This window comes from Trachurus trachurus, assembly GCF_905171665.1.
Source record: "Trachurus trachurus genome assembly, chromosome: 6".
Lineage (NCBI taxonomy): Eukaryota > Metazoa > Chordata > Actinopteri > Carangiformes > Carangidae > Trachurus > Trachurus trachurus.
This window is the reverse complement of record NC_139897.1, coordinates 10,427,694-10,450,464: the sequence shown is the minus strand read 5'-3', so window position 1 is coordinate 10,450,464 and position 22,771 is coordinate 10,427,694. Positions and strand designations below refer to the sequence as shown.

At 43.8% G+C, this 22,771-nt stretch overlaps 1 protein-coding gene across 1 annotated transcript in view; it reads left to right on the top strand.

The window, feature by feature from the left end:
- Positions 1 to 401: 401 nt before the first annotated feature.
- LOC310987016 (cGMP-inhibited 3',5'-cyclic phosphodiesterase 3A-like) overlaps positions 402 to 22,771 on the top strand; it is a gene marked incomplete at both ends in the record, with an annotated part of 69,806 nt that continues 47,436 nt past the window's right edge. Inside the window, one exon of the mRNA XM_083973154.1 lies at positions 402 to 1,331. Within this exon, the coding sequence (XP_083829280.1) occupies positions 402 to 1,331 (930 nt within the window). The remainder of the gene's footprint in view (positions 1,332 to 22,771) is intronic.

Below are 22,771 nucleotides of genomic sequence, written 5' to 3'. Positions count from 1 at the left end.
ACTGCTGCACGGAGCGGGCCGTGGAGCCACAAAGCGAAAAGAATGACAGCACAAGTCAAAGAGTCGGTGCCCCACAAAGGAGTGCAAAGCAGGACGCGTGTGTGCAGAGAGGCAAATGTCCTAGATCTGTATAATATCTGAGTTACTCTGTCACTGTGGCTCTTTTCACGCTGTTTCGGGCAGCACTGTCTGAACCCGCACCTGGAAAAACAAAGGGAATGCGTTCAGTGGCAGCACATCTCCATGCGTAAATGGAGACGCATCTGTGCGTATTCGCTGTGCTTTTTCATCATGCCTACAATAAATGATGTTTGTTTTGTCACTAACTCATGTCCTGTCCCATGACCCCACCGGTATAGATGCATTATAGACTTCCTCATACTTCATATCTACCATGAGTGATGGCGATGACTGCAGAATCTGACAGTACCTGTGCGCAGAGCAGCACTCATGAAAAAAGCGTCAGCGCACTGGATCGCAATGGTTATGTGAAAACATGTGTCATCCCACTGTGCCGTGACCGAGACTACGAGTCGTGGGTGAGGCTAATGTTCACAAAAATATGGAGTTCCCAGAGACTCCGGAGTGCGGTGTGTATGGGGTCGCTTTCGGTTTTTCTCGCTCTGTTGGTCAAATGTGCAGACTGGAGAGTTGAAGCCAGCAGCAGCAGCAGCAGCAGCAGCGCTGACAACAGACTCTCGCATTCATCGTCTCCCTTTCACTTGGTTACAGGCTGCGCGGCGGAGCTGTTACAAACTTGCTGGAGTGTGGTTTCGCCATTGTTCACCCTCCTATGTGCCTTCTTTTGGGTCGGTGTGTACTTAATCCGCTGCGGGGTTCTAATCCAGACCGCCCTGTCCCTCCTGACCGTGTGCCACCTGGGCGAAGCAGCGGCATGGTCTCTCCTGGACGGGACGGATGAGCAGCTGTTTTCATTCACAACAGCGGCAGTGGTCGTGCTCGTCTGCGTGGCCACCGGCGCACTCATGGTAGCGCGGCTCAACCAGGGCATATCTGTGATCGTTTTCATCAGCATAATCAGGACTATTTCACTCTTCTCACTACACAAAGTCAGGGCCACTTGGAGACCGTACGTAGCGTACCTGGTTGGAGTGCTGGGCATCCTGCTGGCGAGGTATGCTGACAAGCTCCTTCCCAACCAAGGGAGACACAAGGAGGGCTGCACCCCCGTGACTGGAGCCAGGGAAGAGATCCCTGTATTTAAAAGGCGCAGGAGGTCCAGTTCTGTGATAGCGTCAGACATGGCACACAGTCAGTCCAACAGTAAGTCACATCGCCGGACCTCTCTGCCATGCATCCAGAGGGACCAGGTAAGAAGTTTCTGTCCCATTCAACTTTTCTATTTCTGGCTTGTTTTCTTCTTCCAAGTTTTTATGTTTGACCCGAAGAGAAGGAGGCTCAGAGCGATGCCAATGAAATGAGGACCGTTGGATTTTTTAGATTATTCAGTATAGGTTATTGTTATTTTTATTTATTTATTTATTTATTTATTTTTACCGTGAAGCAGAGTTATTAATATTAAAGGAGATATAGCTTTTAGAAACGTCCTCTAAGTGTTATCTGTAGTGAGTCACCTACACATTGTTATTATTACTATTATTATTGTTGTTGTTATTATTGTTATTATTATTATTACTATAATTATAATTATTATTTTGTATTTACATGGTGATTATGTATGCGGTTGCAGTGTGGGTGAACAGTTTGCTTGTTTTTGCTCTGATCTGATCAGTTGTTATTGGTTTGATCTGCACAGATCATTGGACTTTTTCATTGGACATTTGGGCTGATATCTGGAGCCTTTTGCAGCTTTTTGCAGGAAAATATGCATTTATAAGAATTTACTATATATATATATATATATATATAAAAATATATATATATATATATATAAAAAACAACAACAACATTACAGTAGCATTGTTTATGTAATGCCCAAAACTATTTTTTTCCTTAATTAAAAATGATAGCCATAGGTGAAAGGAGAAGTGTCCTCAGACTTTTGGACCCTTCTACATAATTTTCTTCTAAAAAATGATCAGATAAGTCAAATTAGCCACATTTTCTCCTGAAAACATTGTTTTCATTGGAGCAAGATGTATATTTTTTATTTTACACTATAGAGGCCGTTGTTACTGCCTTTTGACATTTGAAAACAAAAATAAATAATTAGATTTGGTATTTTTCGGCTGTTTAGATGCTATTTTAGAGACAGTGCTTTCAAATGCTGATGAGAAAGGGAAGCTGAGGATACGATGACAGCGATTCATCTCATCACTAGTTATTTATGTCAAACATTTCCCCCCCAGATGATCTCTGAGCCTCTGCTACACAACTGACAAAAGCATTTTTTATCTTTCTGTCCTGGGCTTTAATGCCACTTGTTCCTCCTCGCTCATCTGGGCTTGTGTCCTTAAACCCCAGTGTAGCAGCTCTGGCTGTTAAACCTCCTCTGATACTGCTACACATGCATACCTGTGTTTAGAGAAGATGGGAGGCTTCACTCAACCAAACTCATCTCAGCTCCTCAGCCCTCCTTGTGGAAAATCAATGAGCATGCTGAGCATGTGAATGGGAAACAGATTTTTGCAGTGATCAAAGCTCTCGTTGTGACCTGTGAGTGCGGTCAGGTTGGGAGATGAGAGGCTGCACTGTCGGCCCAGCCACTTGAAAGATGCCCTCAGCTCTCAGGGCTTGTTAGCGTTGTCGTATGCTTGTTTGTTTTTCTTTGTGGTCACATGCACACGCACATGCACAAGCACATGCACATATTGGAAATGAAAAGACTCTTTACAGTTTACACTGATTTAGGTGTGATGTATCAGCTGAAGCGTATTCAAGTGTCGATCTTTATTAATTTGATATTCAGTTGTGGCTTTGCTGCAGTAATGGAGTGAGAATGTACCTTTGTTCTTGAGTGAGTGATGAGCTGGAAAACGATGGCTCCAGTTTACACTGAATAGTTAGTGTATGGCAATAAACAAGCAAGTGTAGGTATTCTCACACTGCTTTAAAAAGAAATGATGCAACTCCTTTATTTATTTTTTAAACGCATGCATAAAACAACTCATTGAGTTTATGTATATATATTTTGCATTAAATAATGAAGTTATACCTTCCCTATGACCCAATGGTCTAATACTATGCCCAAGCATAGTCAGAAGAGGAAAGCAGCATGGGAAAAAACAAAAATAAATGCTGTTTTTTTTTGTTTTTTTTTACTTCACACAATAAAACTTTTATTTTTCTATTCATTATTTTCTTTTACAATATTTTACTATTTCAAAGACAAATGAGGACAGACAGAATAGCCTGGTCACCATTACATAGATTCAGACTCCACTACTACACAGGATTCAAGATGGAGTTAGTTAGAGAACAATAAAAACAGCCCTAAAATCAAGACATTAGTCGTTAACAGCTTGATGGAACTGTGGCAATAAACACACTGTGGTCTGCTTCAGACATTTTTTTCTTGCACTGATGTCCCAATAAAAACTGAGCAGAATGGACGAACCAGAACAAATAGACAATATTATGCAAAGACGCAAAGGTTTCCCATCCTCTGCCCTGACACCTCCACCAGGCTGGAGCCCTCTGCTGAGAGATGATCTCCATTACAATACATGGCCTTGTTATGGTGCATTTAGACAGCAGTGCTCACACTTTCCTGATAGTGTTTGAAACATTGAAGACATAATAGATTTTCTCCAACAAAGCCTGAGTCTGTCTTTCCTGCACATCTCCGGCTGCTGTGCTAAGCAGTTGACCAGTCGTGGCCTGTGTGTAATTGAGACACACATGGCATACATATGCTGTCTTAACCGTGTCTTGTCTGTGTGGTCTGTAATGTGTAAACAAGCCCATGCTGACCCACACTAGTCATCACCTCGCTCACACAGGGCTCTGGCCTCCCTGAGGGGGGTCAGACACTCGTTCGAGGAGGAGGAGGAGAAGAAGGGGGGGGGGGCATAATGCAAGCACCACACGGTGACGGGAACAGGGGGAGATTCCAGACAGCATATGAAGTGTCAAACTGACTCTGCCTGAAGGGACAAGTACAGGTTTATTGCACAGGGCCACAATTTTCCTGGTAGTGCTTCTTAGTGTGATGACCTGAAGAGGCCGAGTGATGTTTTAACACTCCTGCGCTTTGGCTGTGTGTAACAGTGTTTAAAGTTGCAGCAAGAGAGGCGTGACAAAGAGTAGATCTGCACTTTGTTGACCCAACGATGTTTGCATTAGTGCCGGCATCTGAAGTGTTTGAAGGATTGTGTCAGGTCGGATGGCGCATCACGGAACTGAGGTTGTTATATAAAGGGCCCTCAAAATGATAGTCACTGTGTAAAAACGGTTTATTCACAAAATAAATAGAGCAAAAAGAAAGTCCTCCGTCTCTTCTATCTCACAAGCCTTAAAGCTGCCATGTTGCCCTTCACCGCTCCACCAAAGCCATATGCGCCTAGGCTACGCTTCAATCTGCACAACTGTAGATTTAATAAACAGCCATTTGCCCCCCCTTTTGATTACAAATTGGCTGCCAGCATCTATCAGCTCATCAAGTAGGTGGATTTCGCAACGCTGGGGTCATCCTCCTCATCGTGGGCGTAATAAAAGAAAGTCATTATCAGCTGATCTGATAGCGGTTAGCAGGGGCCTCTGCGGGATAGCTCTGCCTCTCGGGTTAATGCAAAATGACAGACCGGTCTTCTGTATTTCAGCTGGGATATTGAACTGGAGGAAGAGGTGTGGACTTGTGGTGTGGATCGCTTTTCACAGTGTGTAAGGAAATTTGAGTCCAAGGCTGCTCTCCTGCTGCAGACATCAGCGCTGTCATGGAACTTTCTCTCCTCACAAGCAGAAGAAAACAGTCTGCCATGCCGCCCGCAGAGATCGAGACTTTTCAACCGAACCGCTACCTGAGCTGCAAAGTTTGAACCGGAGCCGATCGCTGATTGGATGGGGAGGGGAGTGGACACTAGTGAGTCGCCTCCGCTTTTCAGACGACTCTCTTAGCGAGGTGTTGGAAGCACCTCCCTCTCCTGTTGGTGGCTCCTCCCCTCTCTGCAGCACTCTGCTCTCTGTCCTTTCACTGACACCAACACAAATATTATCCCAACCAGAGGAGGAAATTCTTTCTTAACTTGGATGATAAAGATATTCTTGAAATCTATGATAATGACTTCCTGTGGAATGGGATCCAAACACAATTACTGTTGCTGTTGTAAATGTTTCCTGGTACTCTATTTTTGCTGCACCGTCCATAATTGAATTGTGTTTTGCATGGTGGAGGTTGTTGATAGCCTGTAGGGCAGTGATTTACCACTGGGCCACTGCACACTCTCATCCCAAACAGCTTGTTTGTATTCTAAACACATAGCCTCGTGGGATATGATGTTTTGTTTTGTTAGTTTTTTTTTAGTTTTTTTTCCTTTCGACTGGACTGGCCTCTGGGTTAGAAACGGACTCATTGAAAGCCTCTTGCCGCATTTGGAAAGGAAGCTGATATCACCATGGGGTTGTGTGTCTTGTGATTGGGCCATCCACTTCACACTTTCAATCCTCATTCAGTCCCAGTGTATTAGCTGCGCTGTGCGTGTGTGAGGAGGGCGAGGGGTGGAGGAATTGGGGTAGGAATGAAAGTAGGTCATTCGAGGTTTTGTTTAGTAGCCAGGCAAAACAGCAGGCTTACTCTTACCCCCCTGAACGGTGGAAGAGTCTTGCATTTGACTGATGCTGTGTAGCAACTTCTAGCGTGCTTGTGCTCCAGATTTGTATGTGTTACCTCTGCCATGTTGGCTGTCCAGCGTGAAGCCACATTACGCTGAGTTTTGTCCTGTGGCGGCACATACAGAAGCTCCTTGCCCACATTTTTTTTTTTGTCTCACCAAACTGACAACTTCTGCACAGTTCTGCGATAACCAGCTCCCAGCTGTGTACAGCATAATTTAGTTTTATGACAACCTGTGTTTTATTTTCATAGTTTTGGCAATCGTGTCAATCTGTTTTGATAACACTGTGGGTTGCCAAAGCAATTGTTGAGATTTCGAAAGAGCAGCATCACTACAATAATTTCTGCGGGTGGAGGCACGAAATCAAACAGTTCAAGAGATTGTAAACAAACCGACAGTTTAGCCAGATTTTGTAAACCACTTCATTTGGGGTTAAAACCAAAAGTGTTAGCACCTGAAATTCTGCTAATACGCCCTTTTTCAAAACTACAGTGCCCACACATGGACTCCATGATGTTTTGATCCCAGTTGCATCTTTTTAAACTGTTTTTGTTTGAAGTGTTAAAGAGCTGACTGGGATGAAAACACTATGATGAGTCCCTGTCCTTATTTCTGACTGTACTGTTTGATCCATTTCTTCTACAGTAACTGTGGACAGGGCCTATTTACTGTTTCCCACTGCTTCCAGTCAGTATGCTAAGCTACGCTGTTTGGCTGCTAGCCTTTGTATTGTATTTAGCATTCAGACATGAGATTGGTATCTTCTCATTTAACTCTCAGCATGAACCTGAAAAGATGCATTGCCCAAAATGTAGAACTATTCCTTTTGAAATGTGATGCTCACTTGCTGCTTATTACACCACCTATCCTCATTTTAGTGACGTTGCCGTTTTAACTGGGTGAGAACAATGTTACCATTACCAATAGCAATGACAGCCAAACTACGAACATAAGACCCCAGTTGTAATAAAGTGGAATTATCCTTTAAACTCTACATTACATGGCTCATGCATGTGTTTCCAAATCTCTCATTACCTTCAGTTTCAGGAACAAGAGTAGCTCATATCCTGAGTCTTCTGATCACCTAAGCCAACCAAACCAAAGGTCCAGGTCTAAGCGTAGTACCCCTCTTCCTTCTCCTCCCTACCCCTGGCACGACCACGATCTGGCTCCCTACTGATTACCATGGAAATTATGGAAGGACGTCTGTGTGAGCATGTGTGTGCATGTAAGCGAGAGTGTGTGTGTGTGTGTGTGTGTGTGTGTGTGTGTGTGTGTGTGTGTGTGTGTGTGTGTGTGTGTGTGTGTGTGTGTGTGTGTGTGTGTGTGTGTTGCCAGCAGCTTGATGGCTGCCAGCTGCTGCAGGCTGAGAGGTTGAATCTGCTCAGAGAAACACGGAGGGCCTCAAACCACAGACACAACCCAACGCAGCTGGAACTGCTAGACAGGCACAGGCCTTCAGTCCTGACACACAGCACACATATTAACACCTCAGGATCCTAATAACGGCCTCTTATTTGAATAGAAGAGTCGAATCTGAAGTGAATTATAGATTTTTTTATTTTTTTTCTGCATGTTGAAGGGTAGATTACATGTTGTACTTTCTTCCTCTGTCTGTTCTAGACTAAGGCAATTATGTCACTCAAGTTTTCTGTGTTACCATATGAGACCGACTATTTCAGTGATGGAGGTGAACAGAATGTTCCTGGCACAAATGTGTGTATGCGTACAGTATGTGAGTGTGTGTGTGAGGGATGGATAGATAGATAGATAGATAGATAGATAGATAGATAGATAGATAGATAGATAGATAGATAGATAGATAGATAGATAGATAGATAGATAGATAGATAGATAGATAGATAGATAGATAGATAGATAGATAGATTTGAAATGTATATAGCCAACATGATACCTGAGCTTCTGTCCCATTACCATAGCAGTGCATTTGTTGATAATTAACTGGTCTGAAAAATATTAACGTGATTTGCTAGAGGCGGCGCTGGTTAACATGATATGTTGGGGCTGGTTTGGGGGCTCCATTAGGGGCTTTAGTTCTAGATATGTGGCATTTGGAAATCAAGTATCCAACTACCTTATACTACAAACAATTCTAACTACTATAGTATCAATACTAACAATAGAAGTGTTATCAAATCAATTCAATAATACTATTCAGCAACCTGGTAGGAATGTTTGATAGGACGAATATAAAGACAGGGGGTTGACAAACTTAGAAATAGATGGCAGGCAGTTTTGGAAAACTGATTACAGACTTCAGTGACCTTGAGTGATTATTTCTGCTCCAAATGATGTCTGTGCTGGTTGTGAAATTTTTACCATGACTACATTTTCTGGATTGATCGACTAGATAGCTGCTCCTTCTTCTGGCTATTGCGAGCACAGGAGGAGGTACTGTAGCTTGTCACAGGCAGTACCAGCATCCAAATACTGAGAATGACACTGTACGTCAAACCCCACCTCCTCCTTAGTGTATCCAATAAACAGCAATACAAGATGTTTGTCTGCATGAAATACAAGCTAACAAGTTAACAGTTTGATTCCCTTCTATAGACTCATTTTAGTCCAAATCAAAAAAAGGGTTGAGGTTTTGCTCGATATGTGAGTTGTGTGCGACCCTGAAGGACAGTTTTTGCTCTTTAAAGGACATATAGGTTAAATTAATCTTTGTTACCCTCCAAACCCTATTATACAAAAGAAGCCATACTTCCCAGTCTGAATATATGTAATATGTAAATATAATTCAGTTCAGAAGTTCAAGCACTTGACAGTTCTTGATACTTTACACATTTACTGTAATTAAGAAATTCCCAGCTCCATGTGCAAAACAAGCACTTGTGTGTGTGTGCAATGCTGAAGCAATGTTTTCTCTCTTTAGAGGATGGGCAGGTTAATAAGTAGCAGTTACATATCCGGTACGGCAGCACATCACTTTGGGGAACTGAACGTAACACGTTTGGCTTTCATCTCTATTTATCCTCTTAAAGGCCCTTTTCAATCACATGTGGAGCCCACATTTAAGACAGTGATCCCTTACATGAGGGGACATTCCTGCTCTTGCCCCACTGCTGAATGAACTGGAATGTGCAGGTTGAGCAGCCCCTGAAGGACAAGCCTGTGGGCCCATTCACCCAGCCCTCCTCCCCCTTCCTGGCCCTTCCCTCACTGTACACCCTGACCTGAGCCAACACCACCATCCTGGGCTGTCACCAGGTGTGCAGCTGGCCTCTCCCGAATGAATAGACACTCTCACATTGCCCCGGGAAGTGTGTGCTACAGTGTGTGTGTGCATGTGCATGTTCGTGTGAGAGAGGTAGAAGTGGAGAGTTGGGGGTGAAGCCCTAGATGTAAATAGCTGTAGTCAGTAGAATGTGTCAAAAACAAATGGAAGAAACAACTGTTAATGTCCCCCCTCAGAGTGTACAAGTGCACATTTGGGACAGCGAGGTCCCAAATATTGATCTCATGGCTTTAGATTGGTGTCCGGGTTCAGAGAGGAAGTGCAGCTAATCCCTCAGGTCCAGTCTGGCCATGTTAGAAACAGAGCAAGCCACAGTCGCTACTGCTGCCGCCATGATTCATTTAACAAGCAGGAACATTTTGAACCCTTCTGACTGAGGCTGTCCAATAAATCCAAACATACTAAGCTATTAATCGATTATATATTTCAGGAGCATGACAAAAGAGGCTGTTTTTAATGATGGATGATTGTTTTTAGTAAACTTCTGCCTAGCTGCTACATATGGATACAATTGGACAAACTGGAGCATATATTTTATTTGATTCGAAGTGTTTATGCTGCACAAATTTTCCCCTGAACATCACAACCTCATAATTTCACCACAGGGCTGCTGCATCGCATTCCCTTCACTAGCACAGGATCTGAAAATATGCTATTAAAGGTCTTGCATTCAAAATATTAGTAAGATAAAAGTATGGACATTTTATCACTGTACCTTTTACACAACATAATGGCCCCTGTCAGGCTTATAGTAAAATACATACTATATTGTATACAACCATTATTACTGATTCATACAGTACATACTTAAGAACCATTTTAACATTATATTTTGTCAAGTTTGAGCTCATATTACAACTTATTTTCTCCCATTACAAAGTTTTATCTATCACGAGTGGAGTAGGAAGCATAAAAATCCTCACTGAAATGTAGAGTTGAGGTATAAAGTATCAGACAATGGAAGGAGTCAGATACCTCAAAATTGTAGTTACAGTACGAACAGTTTTTGAGTAGATTTAGTCGTATTTCACTACTGCTGGTTCTGTTCTTTCAACCATTTTAGCTCCTGAACCCAGATTCCTTTTTATCCTCAATAAGCTTTGCATTGCTCCTGGCCGAAACATAAGGTATCATCACAAGTAGAGATCTAACTTTGGAATAATATCCTTTGGAGTCTGGACTTAAATGTTATGAGCTTCAGTCGCTGAGCTGCATGTCTGTCTCACTCCGTGGCATGGTGCGAGGAAATGTGTTATTGTAACCTCTGCCTGGTGAGCCCTCCCCGTCCGTCCAGCCCGCTGCCTCACTGGCTCGCCATGAGCCTGTCTGTCCCTGCAGCCAACAAGGCCTCCGCTGTTCCCTGCTCAATGCTGTGTTTTACTCTCTAAATATGTTAGAGAAAAAAAAAATCTGTCTGTACATCTGTCTGTCAGTTGGGTTATTTCACCCCTTGCGAGGGGCAAGAGTCCTAGGGTTTGGGTTAAGGGCTGTTTTCACACAGTCACTTTCAATTAGTCAAATATTCTAAGCGCAATGTATAGGTGTAGTCCTGTGCTGAATTTGCATGATGGTACGCCATGTCTATATAATTTACATTTTTATAGACACACCGTATATGAACAAATACCAATGCTGGTAATGACGCTGAGTTTAACAGCGCCCACACATTTCTGAATCCACTCTGCAAACAGAAACCACAAGGAAATGAGTTATTTTTATCAATTAAAAATAGCAAAAACTGGGGGAAGAAGTCAACAAGCAGTCGGCCGTTTTTATTTTTTAAAACTTTTTTGCTCTGTGATTCCAGTGTTTTCCATTAATCTGTATTTGTCAGCCTCATCCCTGCCATAAAGATTTAGAGAATGTTGTGCACATGGAGGTTTGTGCCTGATTATTTTTTAATGTAGAGCGTTAGAAAAAGTTTAGAGGAACTTTTTTTTTCATTCCAGAGTGCTAAGCATAATAAATATTTCATTTTACTTTTAAAGCGTATGTTGTCTCAACTTGACAGTCACTTGTTAGGTACATGATGAGGACAAGACTTTCAAAAGACCCAGACGGTGTGTTTCATTCTGAAAATGTGAGTCTGTTCAGTTGTTAGATGAAGGCAGCAGCTTGTCCTCAGCCCATTTTCACAACTCTCTGCTGAGGCTTTTTGTCCATAAGGAGTTGGTGACCCACTGCTACAGTACTACCTCTCTATAAACTGTAACCACCTGCTAACACACACACACGCACACACACACACACACACACACACACACACACACACACACACACACACACACACACACACACACACACACACACACACACACACACACACACACACACACACACACATGCGCGGTTCAGCGAACTAGCTAAGCGAAGTCTCATTGATTTGTTGCTGCTATGTTCTGCATTGCCTGGAGACACTAAACAATGTCAGTGTTGACGTTCGTGTGTAGGTGACATCCGTTTATATCTGGCCACACAATCAATGACTATGAACAGCAGGCTCCTCTGTGCGTGTGTATGCACGTGTGTGTGGTCAGACAAGTCCTGTACAGGTTATTGTGGAAATAGTGGACTGCTGGTTCCAAGCACCCCTTCCTGTTCAAGATAGCCTAGCTAACAGGCTAATTGCTTTATGGAGCACAAGCCCTGATCCACGGCTGCTGGTTCAGACCACGTCTGCTCCTGGAAAACAAGAAGTGAGAAAGGACACGCCATGACAACATGTGAGCCACATTGATAAGACGCATGGCATTGTTCCAGAAAACTTCAAATGAATCCCCATTTGCAGCCCTTCGTCCACACAGATAACACATAGCCACATGCCCTGTGTGTTTCTGGGAAGTCACTCTTTGTTGTAAAGTGAAAATGGGACTCAGGACAATGCGATCGGGGTTAGAAAAGGCACACTGGGTCTTTATTTTAACAGTTCTGTGCCTGGGGCTGCCTCAGGTTTCTCTCCCCATGATGTTTTCCATTAGCTGCTGTTCCATTCATAGTCTCACAGATCCCTGTGTTGTGTCTTCTAAGACTGGACAGCTTAAATTAAATCTCCATCTATTGTAGCACCTCTTCTCTTCTCTTCTCTTCTCTTCTCTTCTCTTCTCTTCTCTTCTCTTCTCTTCTCTTCTCTTCTCTTCTCTTCTCTTCTCTTCTCCCTGGATCTGAGGCTGATGACTCTTAGACCACAGTGCAGCACTATTGCCGCAAATCGTTCTTATTGGTCTCCTGTTTGAGCTAATACGGAAACGGGTGTCGACATTTTTTTATTGTCTGTTTTTTCCTCCAAGGACAATCAACCCTTCACCTTGTGCCTCTCTGTCATGGTCAGGCCCTCTTCAGTGTTGAGATGTAAGAATTGTGAGAATTGGAGAGAGCGTCTCCATTGTAAGGACGAAGAATGGCATGTGGTGGTTTTGGCAAAGCTCCACAAACTGGAGAGGCAGAAGGACTTTTGACGTCATCGGGAAACGTGACCCACTTCTCAAGAGGCAAGGAGCCTTGGGCTGGTTGAGCAGATGTTCCACAGATGAGCCTGTGTGCAGGCACACACACACACGAACTGACCCTGTACACTTTCTACTCTGCCTTTATTTTCCAATAAAATACCCATAGAGAAAGATTTGATGGCAGAGGAACTTTAGCCGGATCTCATTTGGGTTTGTGGTCGTGAACAGCCTTGAACTGATGTGGTCGCCCACTCGTGTGCCGGCAGGAGAGGTAAAGCATGACAAAAGGGAGTGAGTCCTAAGTCATGCACTCACTGAGCACTTTATAAGGAACACCTGTGCACCTGCTTATTTGTGCAATTATCCAACCAGCCAGTGATGCAGCAGCAGGGAAATGCATAAAACTATGCAAATACAGGTCAGAGACTTTGGCTCATGTTCACATCAAACATCAGAGTAAGGGGAAAAAAGTGATATTAGTAACTTGGTATGATCTCTGGTGTCATGGGTTGAGATGGCAGTATTCTTAAAACAGCTGATTTCATTGGATATTCACAAACAACACTCTTGATAGTTTATCCAGGATGGTATACGAAAGGAGTGTTGATGAGAGAGGTCAGAGGAGACAGGCCCAACTGGCTGCAGCTGACGGAGAGGCAACGTTAACTCAGATAACCACTTGAAGTTTGGGGTGGATGGGCTGTAATAGCAGGAGGGCCGTGCTGAGTTCAAGGCCAAGGACAGAAATCTGAGGCTGCAGTGGGCGCGGGCTCAACAAAACCGGACAGTTGACGACTGGAAAAGTGTAGCCTGCTCCGATGAATCTGGATTTCTGCTGAGGCACACAGATGGTCAGGTCAGAATTTGATATCATCAGCATGAATCCATCCTGCCATGTGTCAACAGTCCGGGGTTGTTGGGGAGGTGTAATGGTGTGGGGAATTTTTTTCTTGGCACACTATCGGCCCCGTATCACCAATCAGTCATGTCAGCCGCAGCCTGTCTGACTAATCTAGGTGTAGGCAATAAAGTGCTTCACAAATTTTCTCGAAGCCTAACTGAAAAGCGTAGAAAGTGGTATGTCTGTCAGCTACACTGCTTCTGTTATGTAAGGCAGATGTAGGGAAGACAAGGTGATGTTGGGCTATTCAGAGAACCACTAGTTCAGTTCTCCACTGGCTCCATCTTGCCCCAGAGGCAGTCTCTCTCCCTCCTCCTCTGTGCCATCACTCCAGCACTTTCAGACATTACATAAAGCGTTTCATGCTCTGTCAGTTCGTTAGACGTGTTACAGAGCAGTAGCCCCTTTTCATCTCTCTGCTATTTGTGATTTTAAATCTGCTGTATTATCAGATCTCAACTATAGGTCACATGAGCACTTGTATTAGAGATGTTGCTTATAGCTACGGCAGGAACACAGGGATTGTAACTTGGCGTAGCAGTTCCTCTATAGGGCATTTTTGACCTTTAAAGGGAAACTTCGTTTTTTTTCAACCCGGGCCCTGTTTTCATATGTTTTTCTGTATACGTGAGTGATGGATAATACTTTTATTGAGGTCGCTCCAGTATTGAGCCAGTCAGGCAGCCTGCAGCCCAGCTAACGCTCTTCAACCGGGCAAGTGGCTCCTGTCAAAGTTCACCCTACTGTATAAACGTGCATTTTTTTCACACTGACAGGCTCAGATAGTTACAACAATATACTAGAAAGGAGAAATGAACGTAATAGTCTCTACCTTTAGCTGGAGGTCGCTGTTTGTTGTGATCTGTGTCTAAATCTCACCACGCTAGAAAACTCGTTCTGGAATCTCGCGATAACTCACAGCAAAACACCGGTGGGGAATACTGTTACCTGACTGAGGTGTTGGGCTACTCTTCGCGCTGCTTTCACAGAGCTTTCACAAGTTATGGCTAGCTGTGCTACAAATGGATGCTGACACTCCTGTGGATGCACTGCGCCGTGGCGACCACAGGGTCTGCTGTGACCACTTTAACCGGGGATGACAACTGCCAGTCAAAGAAGAGACGTGCTAAAGGTAGAGACATACGTTCATTTCTCCTTTCTATGTTGTCGGACACTCATTGTAACTATCTGAGCCTGTCAGTGTGAAAAAAATGCACGTTTATAGGGCGAACTTTGACGGGAGCCACTTGCCCGGTTGAAGAGCGTTAGCTGGGCTGCGGGCTGCGGGCTGCCTGACCGGCTCAATACTGGAGCAACCTCAATAATTGTATTATCCATCACTCACTTATACAGAAAAACATATGAAAACAGGGCCCAGGTTGAAAAAAAAACAAAGTTTCCCTTTAAGTTTATCCTTTTGGTTTCTAGTTACAGCAGAAATACTCAGATGAACGTGGTGTGAACTGCCCAGTACATTATAAAGTTAGCAGCTAGTTGGGTTACTTACCAGCCAAAGAGGCAGGTATTTCCCCGAGAGCAAAAAAACAAAACATAGCTAAAAGCAAAGTGAATATTGAAATGCAACTCCAACTGAAAGATATTGTGTAAATCACAGTATTTGCTAATTAATTTGCTTATTTTTCTTGCCCTCAAGTGGAGATTTTCTGCTTTAGTCATTTGCTTTCTTATCACTTTTTTTGTCAGTCCATCAGTTTGCCATATGCCACCATGTGCATCAGAACTCAGTCCACTGTGGGATTTGATAATGTTTCATCTAATCTGATTTCAGCCTCTAAACCTCATACACACATCATGAATTGTGGTGTAACTGATCTTCTACGTAATTTGTGGTAATGATTGGGGAGGGGGGGCAGGCATTTCACAAATTTCATACTGATTAAATCAAATCCTGTCCGAGCTGCAATCTGAGAGTATTTGTGATTTATGTTTGAACACTACAGGTTTGACTCATTCTCTGTATAAACACCTCATTTCAGGGCACTTTCCCCTGGAATCTTTCATTGTGATTATTTGGATCACTTTCAAGAGACATTTTTGGATTGCATGTTGCATTTAAGTATCTCTGTTCATAATGGGGTCGGAGCATTTCTCCATTTCAAAAAATTGCATTGCTTCACGACTTGCCAAAGCCGCATCTGGCAGTTAGTTTCCAATTCTTGACAAAAAATCTTCAAAATATTTCACATCTATGGAAAAGAGAAACATCAGCTCCTATTGATCTCAAACACAAGCTCGGGCCTGTGCTATTGATATGTTGATATTATTTAGTTTCTAATCTAGCTCCATTTTGGCAGCAACTTCCCCTTCAGTTGCTGCGCTCTCTCCTGGGAAAAGCCTAGGAGTCTAATATCGTTGCAGGCAGATGTTGGGGGTCAGGCCTCTTGTTTCTCTGTTGTCATAATTCAGACGAAGTCCAGAAAACAAAATGGTTGCTCCTCCAGTGAGAAGCTTCTCGCATTGTCTATGATGAGCTCATTATTTCTGAAATATCAGTGGTAATGAAGATTGGTCACCTTCAAGAAGCAACTCAATTTACCGTGATTGAGGTCTTGTCATGCCCAGATCCTTGTGGTTGTGTATGTTTGTAGCTGAGGGGCAGTGAGCTGAGAGAAGACCTGACAACAGTACAGTACATGCTTATAAAGATGATCTCTGCTTCATTTCACACGCGCCCATATTGTTGTTTGACAGCATGAATGCTCTTGGATGTTGAAGAAAATACAAACAGACAACAGTTATACTTGCACTTGCACTTGCACAGCACAGCACACCTGTGTAAAGGGGGCCGGTGATGTTGCCACAGATGTAATAAGCACTCATTCATTTCCATGTTGGCAGAATGTTAAGACTGATTCAGGGGCCTGCAGATGAAAAGGTCAGTGGACTTGTTTTGAGTGAGTGTAAGATTTCCATCATCACGCCGCACGTTCTAGCAGCCCTGGTCCAAACTACACAAACAGTGTCTCTGAAGCCCTTGACAGCCTCCATTCTGCCATTAAGTCAATAATCTGCCCTCTCTCCTCCCCTCACGACTGACCTGCTGTTAGTTTACGTACTTCCCTTTTTACTTACCCTCAACAACGCTTGTCCAAACAGCAGCATAACTTTCCCCCTTATGTGTTTCCCTTTCTCCCACCGTGGCATTTTCCACAATTCTTCCACTTTTTCTCAGCTCCTCACTTCCCACCCAGCACCTTTCATTGTTTCCAGACAGTGGTGAAACATATTGAGGGAAATGTGTGGAACGTTAGAGTCTGTTTGCATGGAGCAAGACAGACAGATACACACACACACATACACATACACACACACAGGAGGAATTGTTCCAGGAAAGTGGCATCTGTGCAGCCCATTAGACAGGGATTCAGTGGACCTGTGCGGGCCTTTTACATATGGTGGTCAGCTGCTGGAAAGGAACTGGAACGAGAGGTCACATTTGAGAGAAAATATTAGGGGAGATGATGAATGTCGGACACACACACACACACACGCTTTTTCTCTCTTCAAAGTCCTGTAGTGCCCTTCACTGCTGTCCTGGTAGCATTGCACCGGCCAAGTTGATCATATCCACAGGGCCTGGCATCAGGACAGAGCAGACAGCTACTCTGTAGGCTGCAAATAAACCCCCACTCTATCTCATATTTGGAAGCTCAACACATTCTAACACTCGTCTCCTCCTGGGTCACTCCTTGAATCATAAGCCCTAAAAAAATTTGACATTTGTTCCAAGGAAGTCTGAGGATCATCAGTAAAGCTTTGTGGCCGTGAGTGAACTCTGAAAGGCCTCTCATCAGTAGCAACACGGTTATTATTGCAAGAAAAGTCCAACCCACTGTAGTGATTGCTGAAATGGTTCTCTTGAGTGCAGGTCTACCCCCTCGACTTTAGTGAGAGAGGAGAGGCAAGTGAGGAAGGAGAGGAGTGGGAGAGTGTTTTGCAAAGGGTTTTTGGAAGTAAAGTATGGGGGTGGGGGTTCTCTTCAGACCATGCAGCTGTGATTCATTATTTGTGTTGCTAGGTCGGAGCTGACTGGACCAGGAATGGACCAGGGCCAGGCCAGGCCAGACCAGGCCAGGATACTTCCTACTGGGCCAACCACATATCTTTGAACTTTTCTCACTGTTTTTATTCCAGTGTGCACAGAGACATTCCAATGACATGTGTAAGGCTTGTATTATAATGTATTTATAGATGATTTTTTTTATTTATTAGAGTGTACAGAAAACTCTACAATTTTGTTTTTTATCAATATTCATTTTGGATATTAAAATATAGGAAGGACAAAGGAACAATGAGCAACAATCCTGGCTGGGACAGTGTTTTTAGCATTACATATTGCAATTTTCGGGCCTTTTCACTCTCTGTATTCTACACCATAATCAGCTCTTTGTCTTAGTCTTTTCTTCAGCCTTTGAACACTGTCTTCTGCAGCAGGAATCCTAACAGCTTTATGGTGCAGGGAAACAAATCTAAAACAATCTTGTCCTCTCAAACAATCTATAAACAGTTCTCTGTAAACAGTTCAGGGTGGCTGTGGCTCAGCAAGTGGAGTATGTTGTGCATTAATCCCCTTGGTTGCTGGTTCCAGCTCCTTGTGTCAAAGTTTCCTTGAGCAAGACATTGAATAACCTATTTGCTATTTGCTCTCACCACCTTCACTGTGTGTGTGTGTGAGAATGTGACCTCCAGGCAAATCTTAAACTCTTTCCCCCTCCTTCTCTTTTCATTTAATTTTGGCAGAAAATGTAACTTTAACTTTTAAGCCAAAGCTTCTTATTTAAACATAGGCTCATGTGTATGTTTTATTAATTAGGTATTTTACTGCACAGGCACATAATATGTACATTTTTTTCACCTCTGTATAGCCCAGTGTTGTTGAGGCCGTCTGATGTGGTGTCATTGTTTTTATTTTGAGACATTGAGTTATTTATGATGATATTACAGTATTTACCCGAGCATGTTGGTTTTTGGTTAGTCATGGTCGTTCAGCTCTTGAACTTAATTGACCATGTTCTTAGTCATAACAGGAGTAGTGCAGTATTGTGTCCTGTTATTTTTTATGAAATATAATGCATTATTGTTAAAAAGAAAACTGACCATTCATTAATCTAAAACGTGAGAACACCGAAACAACAAAAACAAAGTTATAAGAAGTGGTTCAAGTACCATTAAAGCCGCAAGCGGCTATGACGGGCCCTCGTTCCACGCCACTCGGCGTCCCTGCTACCCCCGGGCCGCTCTTCGAAACCCCCGCGCGCAACCGGACGTGGGCGGCTGCGTCGAGGGCGGTCCCCTCGTCGAACACGTGAAGTTTCGAGCAAATCGGACAACGTACGATGGAGTTACGGCAGGTTTACGGTTCGTCCACCAGGGGGTGGTAACGGGATGTGGGCCGTTGTGTACGGGGTCGTGACCTCATCACACATGTGAAGTTTCGAGCTGATCGGACAATGTCGATGCAAAACACGACGTTTCCTGTGTCCACAAGGGGGCGTCTTGAGCGAGCTAGCGTACGATCAAATGGAGGCGTAGAGGGCGGGCCTCTGATCATGTTCTGAAATTTTGAAGTGACTACGATCAAGTATGTGGGCGTGGAAGGCAAACGTAATAGCATGGCGACTAAACGAGCTGTTGGCCGACTTTGTCGCCCCCTAGCAGCCACGCCGTTTGACGTAGAGAAAAGCTTTTAATAGTGTTTGACCAGCTTGGTCTCCTGATGATCTGTAGCGAATATGAAGTCAATCGGGCAAAATCCGTGGGAGGTGGCAGTTCACGATGGAGCGCTATTCCTGTCGCCTCCACAAGGGGGCCATTAGCCGTAGCGTCATAGCGTTCATGAAATACTTTCACCAACTTGTTCGGCATGTTTTAGAAGTGGAATGAAGTTGATGGGGTCAACGATGTATTTTTAAGGAATTTTAGCGCACTTCCTGTTACCACCGGGGGGCGCTATGAGTGACGTAGGAAAATAATATGTCGGATCGTTCAGGGTCACCCCCTCATCATGTGCACCAAGTTTGAAGCAGCTGCGATCAAATCTGTGGGCGTGATAGCATTTAAACCTTTTTAGCTGACTCGTGGGACTTGGCCGTGCCCTAGCAGCCACGCCCTTTGAGCTACAGACCTGCGGAGCACAAGCCGTAATCAGCTTGATCTGGAGATGTTCTCTACCCAATTTGAAGTCAATCGGGCGAACTCCCTCGGACGAGTTCGTTTTGCGTCAAAGAAATGCTAACCAAAATGGCCGACTTCCTGTTGGGTTTAGGGCGTGGCTCCAATTCAATTTTTTGTATGTTTGGGTATGATACAGGTGTGTGTCGAGTTTCGTATGTGTACGGCAAAGTAAGCGAAATTTGTCTATGGAGAATTTCGGAAAAATTTCAAGGGGGCGCTATTGAGGCATTTAGCCACGCCCATGGGAAACGACTCTATCCGCTGAAAGAGCTCGCCATTCTTGACCTGTGGATGAAATTTCGTGAGGACACGACTTCGTTAAAGCCACGAAAAAGGCAAACGTAATTGTACGATAAAAAATCGCCAGTCGCCACGGCGGCACACGGACGCCGTTCGTCGTATCTTCACAGCGTTCATAATGTAGCTTCAGCAACTGGTTCTGCATGTATTAGAAGTGAAATGAAGTTGATCGGGTGAAGTATGGATTTTTAATGAATTTTTGCGTACTTCCTGTTACCACCGGGGGGCGCTATGAGCCAGGCAGGAAGTCGATACATCAAAACGTTCAGGGAGGAGCCAACGTCATGTCCTTTGAATTTCAAGTGGCTACGACGAAGTATGTGCGCGTATTTGGCAAACGTAATTTAAATTGGGAAGATACACATTCGCCGCGGCGGCACACGGACGCCGTTGCTCGTAGGGTCAAAGCGTTCATGATGTAGCTTCACCATCCGGGTCTGCATGTATTAGAAGTGAAACAAAGTCGATTTGGTCAACTACGTATTTTTAACGAATTTTTGTACGTTTCCTGTTACCACCGGGGGGCGCTATGAGCGACGTAGGCAAATAATATGTCGGATCGTTCAGGGTCTCTCCCTAGATTTTTGCACCAAGTTTGAAGCGTCTACGATCAAGTATGTGGGCATGAGAGCCGTTCGTATTTACATGGCGAGCACCGAAACAGTCGCCAAACTTCGGGGCACGCCAGAGGCCAAGCGCTTTGAGCTACAGACCTGCGGAGCACAAGCTAAGCTCAGCTAGGTCTGACGATGTTCTCTACCCAATTTGGAGCCGATCGGGCGTAACCCCTCGGAGGAGTTCGTTTTGCGTAAACCAACTTTGAAGCAAAATGGCCGACTTCCTGTTGGTTTTAGAGTATGTCATTTTATGAAATTTTTTGAAGATCTCGGGTTGATGAATACGTTTACCAAGTTTCGGACAAATCGGTGTCGCAGACCCTCATTCCCTATGCGCGGTCTAGGGGGCGCTGTGGTGCCATTTGGCCACGCCCACATGCGAGACCACCACAGAATCGCAATTTTCGGGCTTCCCCCCCTGCGTCTAAAATTTGGTGAGTTTTCGAGCATGGCAAAGGGGTCGAAATCGCGTTTTAAGATGGGGAAGCATAAAAATAATAATAATCATAAACACTACAATATCTGGGGTTTTTGCTGCCAGGTCTATGCAGTACTTGGTTACTTGCTTGCTTACTTGTTGTTACTCGTCGGCTGGCACGTTGACTAATGTGCATGTCGAATTACAATAGGGTCCTCCCGGTGACGTTGTCACTGGCTCGGGCCCTAATTATGCTATTTTTCTGCCATGAAACTGGAGTGGTGCGCCTATTTAAAACAATTTACTTCATTTATATAGCACCAGAGAGAAACATGATTATATGCAATTTTCAGAAGTCTGTAATGAATCACATTTGAAAAGTAGCTCAATCACCCTGTATGTCTGCAGAGCCCCCAACCCCCCCTTCCCCCACCCCCCATGTTTAAAAGTTAGTCTGAGGCACGTAATGTTACTATGGGGAAGATCTAAAGCAAAATGTTCCTCCTGGGTGGTACGTTGTCGGTCACGGTGACTCGAACCCTCTGGGACAATCCTGCTCAAGCACTTTTGAATATGTGTTGTGTCAGAGCACCTGGTCAGAGCCTCAGGCAGAGGATGTGGCTGCACATGCTGCATGAATATGAGTCTCATTAAGCTCACTGACCTGCCAGGTGGACTGCAGCTTACTTCAGCGCACACATACACAGACGTGCGCGCGCACACTGTGATGCATGACTGTATGCATGCGTGCTTGCTAATAGGTGCACTAGTAAGACACTTTCACACCCTATGCAGGGACAGACAGCGGGAGGGAGGGCTGTTGGGCTTGTAAGCCTCTAATCACATCAACTCAGATATGGTATCATTGTAACCACATTAGTGATGATGTTGCGTATTGTATATCAGGTTTTGGCCAGAGCTCAGTCACATTTGTGGCAGAGAAGTGACATGGAGCACTTGTCCCAAATGCAATAACTGAACTTGCGTCATGCACATTAAGGACAGTTGAAAACACAGACTCTGCCGAGAAAGATGGACTGATGCTGCTGGGTGCAGCTTACGCATGTAGCAGTTTTGTACGATCAGAGAGTGTGATGGTTCATCAGACTGGAGCTCTGCTGCCGTTACAATGCATCTTATCATCAGTGCTAATCTAAAAGAAAATGGGAAAAAAAGAAAGAACGTGTAACATTTATTGTAAAAAATCACATGTGCAACATGAGCTCTCTCTCTGTTTGACCTTATTTTTCTCACCTAATTAGAGAGGAATCATTTGCTATTTCTTCCTATATTTTATATCTCCACATCCTTTGACCAGAAAATATTCTTATGTGCCCATCGAAGGGAGGCCTCATTACTGTCTCTGGTGATCTGTGCCTTTTTGTGTGTTTTATATTTTGTGGAAACATGACATTTCATTTCATTTATTTTTTGCTTTAAATAAAGGATATATTTTTTAATGAAAAATATAAAAACTATAACCAATGACCCTTGAGCACTTTCAGACTTAACATTTCTTAATGTTAGGTAACACACTCTTAGCTCTGTAACACACTGATCATTTCCTGAGAAATATGTTTATCAAACCACAAAGTGCTCTGAACGAGTCAGTTTTGAGCCACTGAGGGTGTTTTTTTTGTTTTTATGTTTGTCTCCCTCTCAGTTCAGGACAAACGCGAGGTGGAAAAAAAGAAAAACTGGTATAGCTATCATAACCGGCATCCTCATACCCTACATTTTCAATAATGAATTAATTAATGAGGTGATATGAACATTTGCTGTATTAGGGAATTCAATAGTGCGAAGCAGGGCTGAGCATCCTTCGCCACCATGGTTATTTATCAAAGCCTGAGCAGTAAAGTAAGTTTAAAATCCATCA